Below are 12,826 nucleotides of genomic sequence, written 5' to 3' on the forward strand. Positions count from 1 at the left end.
GACCATCAAGCCTTCAAGGTTACCCATGTTTTATCTTTTTTGAGGTAATAATTTGAACAAAAAACAACACATTTCCTCTCAAAATGGGCAGCATATAACATTTATCCACACAAAATAGCTCAATACTTGACGCTTTGCTTTAAATGGTCAGACCAAATGATCTGAAGCTCATGTGAGAGGTCAGTCAGTTCAAAATACTGAAAAGTAGGCTACTGCTGAATGGCCACCTTAACTGTCCTTATGCTGTGTTATTTTGTCCCCATAAAGCTTATCTGGACAAATGCCCTTGCTTTAATGGGTGATATATTCTGTAAAACTGTATTACTCACACTGCAGGGAGACATAACCTAAATTGTTATTGTCTCATGCAGATCACCATCTGCTTTCAGATACCAGGACCCTAGGCTCTCCCAAAACACAGAGTAAAGGGGGTGGAGCCATACTGTCATTGGTCAATGATTAACATGATCTTGACAGTGTGGACTTTGTTTTCAGAGATACTCAGGATGTCTTGCTTGTTTTCTTGCCCACGTGTTGACCTCCATCTTGGTTCCCCCCCACCAACCTGAGTCTGTGACTCACGAGTCAGTCACCATCTTCCTTTTGGGTCTCTGTCAGAGCTGTGAATGCTTGTTCAGTGTGTAAGTAGCACGCAGCCAGGGTTTCCTGGAAAAGCCCCTTCACTATAGCTTTGGGGCCACTGGAAACACTGAATAAACTCTGTGTATAACAGGCAGGGGTTTTGATTAATATATATACAGTACCAGTCAAACGTTTGGACACACCTACTCATTCAAGGGTTTTTCTTTATTTTTACTATTTTCTACATTGTAGAATAATAGGGAAGACATCAACATTATGAAATAACACATATGGAATCATGTAGTAACCAAAACATATATTTTATATTCTTCAAAGTAGCCAGTGTTTGCACACTCTGTTTGCACACTCTGACAGCTTTGCACACTCTTGACATTATGTGTAACCTTTATTTAACTAGTCAAGTCAGTTAAGAACAAATTCTTATTTACAATGACGGCCTACCCCGGACAATGCTGGGCCAATTGTGCGCCGCCTTATGGGACTCCCAATCATGGCCAGATGTGATGCAGCCTGTATTTGGCACACTAGTTCATTTAAATGCATTCCAGGTGACTACCTCATGAAGCTGGTTGAAAATGCCAAGAGTGGGCAAAGCTGTTATCAAGGCAAAGAGTGGCTACTTTCAAGAATCTCAAATATATTTTGATTTGTTTAACACTTTTTTGGTTACTACATGATTCCATGTGTGTTATTTCATAGTTTTGATGTCTTCACTATTATTCTACAATGTAGAACATAGTACAAATAAAGAAAATCCTTGAATGAGTAGGTGTGTCCAAACTTTTGTCTGGTAGAGTATGTCAATCTACTATAGTAGATTGACATCGGAAAGTATTCAGACCCCTTGACTTTTTCCACATTGTGTTATGTTATGGCCTTATTCTAAAATTGATTAAATAGTTTTTTTCCCTCATCAATCTCCACACAATACCCCAAAATGATAAAGAAAAAACAGGTTTTCAGAAATGTTTGCCAATTTATAAAAAAAATAAAGAAATACGGAAATATCACATTTACATAAGTATGCTACCCGTTACTCAGTACTTTCTTGAAGCACCTTTGGCAACGATTACAGCATCGAGTCTTCTTGGGTAAAACGCTACAAGCTTGGCACATCTGTATTTGGGGAGTTTCTCCCATTCTTCTCTGAAGATCCTGTCAAGCTCTGGCAGGTTGGATGGGGAGCATTACTGCACAGCTATTTACAGGTCTCTCCAGAGATGTTTGATCGGGTTCAAGTCCGGGCTTTGGCTGGGCCACTCAAGGACATTCTGAGATTTGTCCTGAAGCCACTCCTGCGTTGTCTTGGCTGTGTGCTTAGTGTCGTTATCCTGTTGGAAGGTGAACCTTCGCCCCAGTCTGTGGTCCTGGGCGCTCTGGAGTAGGTTTTCATCAAGGATCTCTCTGTACTTTGCTCCGTTTAATCTTTGCCTCGATCCTGACTATTCTCCCAGTCCCTGTCGCTGAAAAAAACAACCCCACTGCATGATGCTGACACCACCATGCTTCACCGTAGGAATGGTGCCTGGTTTCCTCCAGATATGGCGCTTGGCATTCAGGCCAAAGAGTTCAATCTTGGTTTCATCAGACCAGATAATCTTGTTTCTCATTGTCTGAGTCTTTAGGTGCCTTTTGGCAAACTCCAAGCGGGCTGACGTGTCTTTTACTGAGGAGTGGATTCCGTCTGGCCACTCTACCATAAAGGCCTGATTGGTAGAGTGCTGCAGAGATGCTTGTCCTTCTAGAAGGTTCTCCCATCTGCACAAAGGAACCATAGAGAGCTGTCAGAGGGAGCTTTGGGTTCTTGTTCATCTCCCTGACCAAGGCCCTTCTCCTCTGATTGTTCAGTTTGGCCGGGCGGCCAGCTCTAGGAAGAGTCTTGGTGGTTCCAAACTTCTTCCATTTAAGAATGATGGAGGCCACTGTGTTCTTGGGAACCTTCAATACTGCAGACATTTTTTGGTACCTTTGGTACCATTTTTTGCTCTGACATGCACTGTCAACTGTGGGACCTTGTATAGACAGGCGTGTGCCATTCCAAATCATGTCCAATCAATTGAATTTACCAATGGTGGACTCTAATCAAGTTGTAGAAACATCTCAAGGATGATCAATGGAAACAGGATGCACCTGAGCTCAATTTCGATTCTCATAGCAAAAGGTCTGAATACTTATGTAAATAAGGTATTTCTGTTTTTTAGATTGAATACATTTGCAAACATTTCTAAAAACCTGTTTTCATTTGGTCATTATGGGGTATTGTGTGTAGATTGCTGATGTTTAATTATTATTTTTTTTATCCATTTTAGAAAACGGCTGTAACACATTTTTTGGGGGGAAAAGTCAAGGGTTCTAAATACTTTCCAAGGGCACTGTTGTCACGTTCCTGACCCAAGTAAGATGTAATTTTCTATAGTAGAGTAGATCAGGGCGTGACTGGGGGTGTTTTGGGTGGTTTGTCTATGTTTTCTATTTCTATGTTTTGTTCTATTATTCTATTTCTATGTTGGAGGTTTTTGGGATGATCTCCAATTAGAGGCAGCTGGTTCGCGTTGTCTCTAATTGGTGATCATATTTAAGTTGGGGTTTTTTCTAGCGTGTTTGTGGGCAGTTGATTTCTGTTTAGTTGTGTTCTGTGTAGACTTTAATACCTGACAGAACTGTTAGCTGATCGTTTTTCTCTTTGTTATTTTCTTTCGTGTTCTGAGTTTAATAAAAGTAATTATGAGCACTCAACACGCTGTGCCTTGGTCCGCTCTATATGACAGCCATTACAACTGTATTTGATGTATATTTTGTTTTTTTGATTTTGTTTAGAATACTTTTTTTCAGAACACAAATTATTACACTACACAAATAAATATTTTGAGGATTTAAAGAAAGTACATCAAACTATTTAATAATTGTGATATTTTATATTTGTTCAAAAATATCAATTGGTCTGTTGTTCTCCTTGGAGAACAGAGCTACACTGTCATTTTCTATGATCTAGCGCCATCTCCTGTCAATGGAAACGCATTGTCACAAACCCTAACGATTGCCTGAGTAAAGTTCGAGGAGAGAAGTTTATTTTGTAATGTGATGCTGATTCTTATACAGGGGGATTAAACATTCAATATCTCAGATGTTGATCATGTTTGATTAATGAAAATGTCTAAAACCTGTATGAATTCAAAAAATCTGTGGCCTATGCATATATATTTTGTGTGTCTATGTCCTTAGGTGGCTGTTTACTAAACTCATATGCATCAGGTTTAGTTTCCCAATAATTCACTTTTTGTTACAGTTTATCTTGTTTGAGTTGATGATTGATGATAGCAATAAAGACTAGTTGTGCTGAGGTTTGTTGGGTATTCCCCAGCTTTGTCCAGCTGTGACTCTGCCAAGGTCATTGGTGTCTAATCTCTGTCCCTTCCCTATTTCTCAGACAGCCCTCAACTCATCTCCCTGTCAGCATTACTGTGATTGGCTGCTCACTTTTCTGACCTCTGACTTCTCCTCAAGGTGGGCAGAGGAGGAGGGCCGGGGGCTAGTTCAGAGTCTGACATGAACAATCAGGTCTGGTCAGAACACCAGCCCTACAGGGCCCAACAATGGGCTGTGGATTTCGCGGTTGAGTGGCAAAAAGGGCCGACTGGTACTAAGCGGAAAGTACTCAGGGAACTGGCCCTGATCCTATCCTCCATCACTCTCTCTCTCTCTTTGTCATACTGGAGTGATCTCACTGATTGGTCTGTTGTTTTTTCCTTGTCTGCCCTCCCCAAACTTGGTAGAGAGTACTAGGTACACGAGAGTTTTGCCCTTGGTGTAGCCTACATGTATGGTAAAATTTCTAATCTGTGATTGATACATTTTTGTAGTCATTTTTGCCATATGACGGCAACAAGTTATGACGATGGAGGATTATACAATCGTAACTGGTTATGATTGAATGAATCAGCGCCACAGCGATAGGTTCTTGGAACTTGGATGTACCCTTTGGACATCCAGGAAGGTGTGCGCCTGTGAAGGAATGTACTTTTGTTAATAAGACAGAAAAGGAAAAAAAGAGAAACAAAAAGGTTTGGCCCCTTGGACGCTCTATTAGTGTGGCTGAGTGGTTTCCTGAGACTCTTGACAAAAGCAACTGTAAAGCAATAAAAAGGCTTCCTCATCTCTTGAGTTCTGTCCCCACTCCAGAGCTGGATGTCTGCTTTTTTGTTTAATTTTTTTTTTGACAACAGTCACTCAGAACTGGGTCAAAAACTCCAAAATGTCTTATCTTCAATGCCAATGACACTCAGAGTTTACTCTCTGCTCCTCATTGCCGTTCTCTGCAAAGTTTAGGATGAACAATTCATGTACAATTTTTGGGGACAAAAAACACCAGATTTTTTATTTCCAGAGTTCACTTCCAAAAGTTGTCGCATTGTCTGCAAGGTATTGGGTTAAATACCCTACTCAAATGAATATAAATATATATTGTATTATTATACCAACTCAATCTGCTTGAACATTTAGATAATGTCTATTTATGCTGCATGTCAAAACAGCTCCATTCAACACATTTAGTACATTTCCATTTAACATTTAAACTCATCTGATGGGATAAAGATCAAGCTGATTTGTAAAAAATAAATAAAATAAAAAATTAATCCTATCAGTCCTTCCAACTCTCTTTTGGGACACTAGACTGGATTTACTTGCGTGACGAACAAACCTGAGTGAGACTGATTAAAAATGAAGCACTATAGCAACAACCAAGCCAATAGAAGAACGGGAAGCTGTTTACAAGGGGTGTACCGTTTCTATGGTTGCCGGACAAACCTCCTGCACCAGGTATTAAACTGCCCCCGGAGAGATCCTTTAGCCGCTGCCACCGTTATAAAGACCTGCTTTTGAGACGTTGAATTGAACAAGCGCGCATCAGAGCGCCAAAGACATCTTGAGGTATTTTTTCATACATTTTCAACAGGTGCAAATCCTCAAGGCTAAAGTAAGATTAATAATTTATCAATTGGCCATTTGGATTGTTAGGCATTTTCTCAGCATTATATCAGATCAAGGTAAGTTTGTCATGTTTTTACATTATTTTTATTTAAAAAATTAAAACATATTAGAATGAAGTCGGTTATCATTAAATTGTAGCAAATTATTTTGATATCTTGCCATGAAAATACAAAGATGTTAATTGTAACTATTGTAAGGTTTTGTTGTAAAGTTAAATTACGAGCTAGCTATAAGCATCTTCATATTTTTTCTAATAATTGAAACACTTAAAATAAATAATCTCAAATATCTGATTTGGCACAATTCATTAATTTGTCTAGAGTCAATAGCCTACTCTATTTGATCACGTTTTGAGTCGTTTATCATAAATTCACTCGACATATATGAGTTTATAACAGTGACTTTGTCTCAGCCTTTTTGTGGAGAGTCCCGTTTTATGGCTATAAGCTATTATGTGTAGATAGGTAGGCTAGACGGCGCTCCTAACACTTTTCACAAAAGTTCTATGACCTCCAGATAGTCAACATCGGAACGAGTAAGAATAAACATAGCAGGTCTTTCGCACATCATTTCATTAATAACAGTCTTTATTCTGGGATAACAAACCCATGCACTCCTTTTGTTAAGCAGTTTCTAATCAAATATCAACATTTGAAAGATCTCAACTACATGCAGCTGTTGTTCCTACAATTTGTTTCCCTACAAGTCACTGAATAGAACGTGCCATTACCACAGAGAGAAACTATTTCAATTTACCACCTGACATGCCTCAAAGGGCTCTGTTTTCAAATAGGGCTATCATTGTCCTTTTCAGCTTTGTTCATGTCGGGTGTATATTTTCTCCTTGTCAGGCTGTTGTCTGGTGGTATAGGGGGGAGCTTTAGCCATCAGAGCGGAGGGAGGACCATGCTGTCTCTAAGCTGTGCAGACCCCTGGCCCGAGGGCTTGGTGGGGCTGGAGGAGGAAGTGGTGACTGCCGCTGCTCATTCTGAGGAGCTGGACCTGGACGACAGCTCAGCCTCAGCAGGCTCCAGCAGCACTGGGGGCTCTGACAACCTGGATGACAGCCTGACCAGCCTGCAGTGGCTGCAGGAGTTCTCTATTCTCAATGCCAATGGGCCTCAACAGTCTCCTCTCTCCACTCACCACCAGCCTCACTTCTTCGGCCATCAGCAGCTGGGCTCCGAGGCTCCCGCTTCCCCTCTGGCTGGTGACCCTGCATCCATAGGGATGCCCCTCACCCCAGGCAAGCCCACAGCAGCAGCCTATTGTAGGATGCAGTCCCTGTCAGCCCTCCCTAGCCTGGTGGCCCATGGTCACTGCCCTGATGAGGTGGACTACAAGACAAACCCTCATATCAAACCACCTTACTCCTACGCCACACTCATCTGTATGGCCATGCAGGCCAGCAAGAAGACCAAGATCACCCTCTCCTGCATCTACAAGTGGATCACTGACAACTTCTGCTACTTCCGCCATGCTGACCCCACCTGGCAGGTAAATGTTGCTAAAGTCACACACACACTTGAAAATGTGAAAATGGCTCTAATAAGATGCTTTAGACTAGGTCCTGTGAGAGGCTCTCAGTCACGTTCGTAACTTGACTATGTCTCGAGCAGCCAGATAGTGAGAGACAGAGTCCCCTTCAGCATCTGCCACAGAGGGCTCTATGTGTTTTGGAGTGGGGCCAAGATGCAGCTGGACACAGAGTTTTTCTTTAACAGGAACGAGTAAGAGCACAGTTCTTTCCAAAGTCTGTATATCGAGAGCTCTGGGCCGTCTGCCACACTCTGAACAAGCATTAGCAGCTATGGTTTATGGGAATTAAGGGCTATCATGGTACAAAGATGGCAGCACATACTCCCGTAACTTACAAAGATTGTAGCAAATACTGCCTTGGACTTCCCCTTACTTGGCAGTGGGCATCTTGCTTCAGAAGACTTCATCCCCCCCCCCTCAACACACATTTTAGTGTGTGTGTGTTTTTAAACCCATTACATTCTTTTTCAGAAATAGCTCCCAGGTTTTCTGCTTGAGCAACGAGAGGCAATGGGGGAGTATGGGGAGGGGCAGTATGGCATCAAAAGTGCAGATTCCTCATCAAAGGGAAGAAATTCTCTGGAAAAAGTTTAATTTGCTGGATAAATGATTAATTAAGTCGTTAGCCGTACTCCCCAGTTCCAGAAGTTATACTAATTTCCTGAGCATTCTGTTATTGTAAGCCAGTGCATGGGGCAGATAATATTTAACAAAGGTCAGCAGGTCACTCGTCTATTTAGACTAGTTGGGGGGAGGGGGGGGGGGCAGTGTTGAGCTCCTGGTAAGGCTGAATGCAAGGGTACACAAGCTAATATATTTGATGGAGCAGGACTGAATGTGTACTGCCATGTCAATCCTGTCCCCCTCATGCGCTATTTCAGAACTCCATCCGGCACAACCTGTCTCTGAACAAGTGTTTCATCAAGGTTCCAAGGCAGAAGGACGAGCCAGGGAAGGGAGGCTTCTGGAAGATTGATCCCCAGTACGCAGAGCGCCTCCTCAACGGGGCCTACAAGAAGAGGCGGATGCCCCCTGTCCAGATCAACCCTGCCCTGCAGAACAGGCTTAGGGCCAACCCCCATCCCCTGCCCAGGGGCCTCTGTAACCCAACAGGCAGCCAGAGTGGGCTATGTGTAAATCCAGAGGCTCAGCAGCTCCTCAGAGAGTTTGAAGAGGCCACTGGAGCCGACCAGAACTGGGACCCCTGTCTGGCCGAAGGCACCATGCTGGGGGCATGGCCCATGAGAAAGGGAGGCCCTGGACACAAGAGGAAACACCCACTGGGCTCCAGGACTGCCATGGTCAAAGTCCCCCGGCGCTCCAGCTCTCCTTTGCTGTCTGTGGAGGAGTATAGGGAACTGGGCTCCCTGAAGGGGAACTTTGACTGGGATGCCCTCCTGGATTCTGCACTGAGTGGGGAGCTGAGTCTGGATGGAGGGGGTCCACTGAGCCCCACTCCCCAGGAGGACGACCTGATGGTGCGGGGCACTCACATCTGCCCCCTGGAGGCCCCCGAGGGGACAGCAGACAGCAGCCACGTGCTGGCGGAGACCCAGAGGAGCAGAGGAGCAGACTTTGAGGAGACGTTCCTGGCCACAGCATTCCTGCAGAGCCCCTGGCCAGAGGAAGAGGAGCAGGGATCTACCAACTTCCTGTGCAGCTCCACAGTCAACCTGGAGCAGCTCTTTGACCTGGGAGATTCCCTCGGAGGGGACCTCAGCAGTAAGATAGAGTATCTTCTCTAAAGACATGTTCTCCAATTCTTTGGCCTCCAAGATTCTTTGACTATACTGTGATGATGACACTACTAGATTATTGTTTAAAAAGAGAGGCACCACATGAACTAAATGGACCTTTTACACATACATGTTTTTAAGATTTCTAGATTATGTTTTTTGAAATTGGTACAATAATGGATGACATCATTAATGCCTACAGAGCAAAAATGCCACAATGAACTGCAGTATTCCAAATGATTACTGGACAAAAACTATATCAAACCTACTGTTGGGACCATGACATTGGATAATAGACATTATCAATAAGACTTCGCTCACAAAGAGAAACAAAATATTCCTGTCTAAGGACAGGAAAACCACCAATATGTCTTTGTTTACATTCTGAATATATATGTGGTATTGAATGGATTGCAGGTTGACATGGAAAGAGGAATTGTCATGCAGGCACAAGGCGAGCAACAGAACATTGGAATCGACGTTTTAGAAATTGACATTTATTTTGCATTAGATGAAATTACAAAGTAAGACTTTACAGTGACTGTACTCTTTGAAAGTTATGGACAGTTTCGAGATGCAAGGCCAATAGCTAATGATGAGATGAGGTGTTGTACCTCACAGTGATGCAACGTTTTAGCTGCTTAAGAATAGGTGGTTTAGCATGCTGAATATTTCATAAAGGTTAAGATGAATCCACCTCAGAGGGAATACTATTATTTGTTGTGAAGATCTCTTATTATTGTTTAGGAATTAAAATGATCCCAATGCTGATGCATACTAAAATCCCAGAGAAGGTTATGTAATGTATGCATCAGACTTCAGGAATTTCGGTCCTGTACTGAATTTTCTACTGAATTGCTGAATGATCTGGCTTTTAACGATCTGTGGATGCATTTAGAGGAAATTCTGAAACTAGTGTCTATTTAATATCCATATACAATATCTGTAACAGAAGTGAAAGGAATACTATGATGATCAATGAAGAGATATTTGCCAAATTACTACTAATTAGAAGAGTTTTTAGACTTAAAATAGTTTTATGTGTGGGGTTTTCTATAATGACTACTTTCTGAATGCATTCTTTGAATAATGAGCTTTTCACTTTAACAAAATGTTTGCAGAACAATTTAAAACAGGTTGTTTTTAGCAAGCTTAGGATTGTCATATTATCAGCAGAGTGTAAATTTATATTTAATAATCATTAATTCAACAAATTTCAGTGAGTTAACCAGTTACAGAGAGCAGTAGACAGATCTGGATGTCGTAAAGACAAGTTAATTCCAATGCAGAATAGCTCAAGGCAAGCTTCTCCTTTGCAAAGGTTTCAGTGGCTTGTCAATGAATACCCGACCTTCAGGTTAGATGTGCAAAGAACAACACTTGGGACCAGAAGGCCGGCAGTGTTAGAGGCTGGGTTTTCACCAAGGAAAGCTGATGGGGGCCTATTGGTCAACAGAAGGACACAATGCAAAAATGATGACATAAACAAGCAGGAATTACATGAACAAATGTTGAGTTATGAGATACTCTCGTTTTGTTTCAAGTCTACCTTTACCAGGAAATTGCTTTGTCTTTCCTCTGGTCTTACTAAACCAAATCACACGGTTTCAAGACATGAGTGAGTCTTAAAGGTCGATTTATGGCACAAAAAACGGTCAAATTTCAAACAGAAATGGGGTGTACCTTTGGTGGTTCGTCGAAGTGTCATTCTGGTCATGCATGCCGCGACCAACATAGATAGTTTGTTAGCTAAGATAGCCACTTTAGCTAGCCAGTAACTCCTCCAGTGTGTTGACGTAATTTCACAGGATTTGTGTTTGGAAAAAAACTGTAGAGATCGGTAAGAAATGGCCCTTCTGTAGCGAAATATCGTATTCATAAATTGTGGTTGTGTTTTTAAGCATTAAATGACCTAGTATGATGGTGCATTCATCAGTTATATAGTTTAAAGCCGCTATTTTTGCCCAAAGTCAACCTTTAACACGTATATTAAAATGTGCTAATAGTCGTTATCTTGCAGAATAACTACTCCTGGTTTATTAGTGTTGTAAATCCACCATGAAGTGTGAAAGTGCAATCGATGTACAGTGAGTGATACTTGGTCTATTTTACATTACATTGAAGGGTAGTAATGCAGTTTACTTCGTCAGACCCAGTTCATGGTTTATTGTGTGGTACGGTATGGATACATTCTGATGGAAGGAAACTCCTCCTTTAAAAGTGAATTAACTACTACGATATTATGTCAGTTGTGTATTAGCTCTTCCAAAACACTTGTCATCCAAGTTGACCGTATTGGCATCATACCTCAAGGTTTTTATTTTTTTATGGAGATATGCATTCATGTGTGCATTCATACTCTGTTTATTTTTCAGTTTTTCCTTGACAATAAAAAAACCTTCAAACATGAATGAGTTTACATGAGTTTTTGTACATCTGGGTGCGGTGCTTTTGAAGATTTCTATCTGTCTTTACGTCTTTTTCTCTCTGTCTCTATTTTATCTCTGTACATTCCTGATTCCACCCCATGTCTTCTGTGTGTGTGTGTGTGTGTGTCGGGGTGATTTACGCTTGCCTTTTCCTGCTCATCTCTTTTCGGGGGTGACTGTGCTCAGGCAGTGTATTGGGGTCTTTCTCTGGCTTTTGTCTGTGCTCAGTCTGACACTTGTCCCCCCCCCCCCCCAGGGCTCTGCTCTGTGCTCCTCTCACTGGGTCAGTGTGGGGTCTAACAGGAGCAAGTGTCCCACGCCTCCATACATCACTATCCTGTCTGTTCTGGACCACACCGTCTCTCTCTACTTCCGAGGATTAGCTACGTAACACGTTCAGGGAACTATATGAATATTTCCCTGTGGCGTTTTCAAATGAAGCCTGGTGTATATCTAGCGTGTCATGGTGTCAAAGACTGGGACTGTCTTTACCACACGAATGCCTCATGAGGTAATCACGAAAAAGTTGGAGCACACAGGTGAGAAATCCTATACCTCTGTATGGTAGACTGGACACCCAACCCTCCACTGGAAGGGTATGGTTCTCCATCTCCATCTGTGGTGCTCTCTGCTTGGGAAAGGAGAGCTGACAGTCTGAGTTAACCTTCTCCCCCAGCCCAGCTCCACAGAGGCCCCCTGGACAGCAGTTATTACATGCTACAGTTATCTGTCCAGGTAGAGCGCAGGGTTCATAATTATAATGTGGCAGGCTGGTTAGATGAGAGGCTGTTGGTAACATGATGCAGCCATTCTTCCCCAACCCTGCTGATGGCTGCAGGTAAGGAGAGCTCCCTGGTGAAACGCTAACCCTCCCCGCCACTCGCTCGCTTGTCCCAACCCAGGAATGCTCCAAACTGAAAGTGCAAAAAGGCAACAACAGGAAAATGTGAATACCCAGTTATTCATTATTCTGTCAAGGGACAGCAAAGTCAGACTTATCTTAGAGGTGTAAAGAGATACATGTGCAACGCTTCCATTTGTTTTATGTGATAAGCAAAAATGTAGTGAAAAACAAGTAGGAAAAGGAGAAGATCTTTTTTTGAAATAAAAAAGAAACATCCAGCTAGTTTAACAAGAGGACCTGACCCAGGAGGTCACAAACTGAAGAACATATCAGCCACTAGAACGAGGGCACCAGGGCGTTGCCTTCACAATGTATTTCTCCCCGTTGCCCCCACAACTCCATTGGTATTCAACCAGGCTGTGTACTGCAAAGGAGGGAGCGAGCCGCTGATGGCTTGGGAAGCTCTACTCGTGAGTTCAGCTTATCCATCGGCTCCAGAAAAGAGGGAAAAAGGGAAAAGTGTTAAGAAGAGAGGGGAATACATCTTTTTTATCACACGGCCAATGAAAGGCTGGTCTCCGGGGTAACTGCTGGTGCCATTGTTATGTAGACTGGAGGGAGAATGGGAGAGTGTATGTTACTGGTCCCTGCAAGGCCCAGGGAGGGGTTGATTAGGGTTGTGGACG

The 12,826-nt window shown here is 42.6% G+C and overlaps 1 protein-coding gene across 2 annotated transcripts; it reads left to right on the top strand.

Annotated features, from left to right (window-relative positions):
• The first annotated feature begins 5,410 nt into the window (after positions 1-5,410).
• Positions 5,411-11,278, top strand: foxj1a (forkhead box J1a). Of its 2 annotated transcripts, none has more exons than XM_029766558.1 (3): positions 5,411-5,532; positions 6,444-7,089; positions 8,013-11,278. In XM_029766558.1, the coding sequence occupies exons 2-3, from the start codon at positions 6,499-6,501 to the stop codon at positions 8,874-8,876; spliced, it is 1,455 nt and encodes a 484-aa protein (XP_029622418.1). In that variant the 5' UTR covers positions 5,411-5,532; positions 6,444-6,498; the 3' UTR covers positions 8,877-11,278. The 2 variants fall into 2 exon arrangements, with proteins under 2 accessions (XP_029622418.1, XP_029622411.1); XM_029766551.1 differs by having other exon boundaries at positions 5,412-5,648.
• The last annotated feature ends 1,548 nt before the right edge of the window (positions 11,279-12,826 follow it).

This window comes from Salmo trutta, chromosome 1, assembly GCF_901001165.1.
Source record: "Salmo trutta chromosome 1, fSalTru1.1, whole genome shotgun sequence".
In the NCBI taxonomy this organism is placed as follows: domain Eukaryota; kingdom Metazoa; phylum Chordata; class Actinopteri; order Salmoniformes; family Salmonidae; genus Salmo; species Salmo trutta.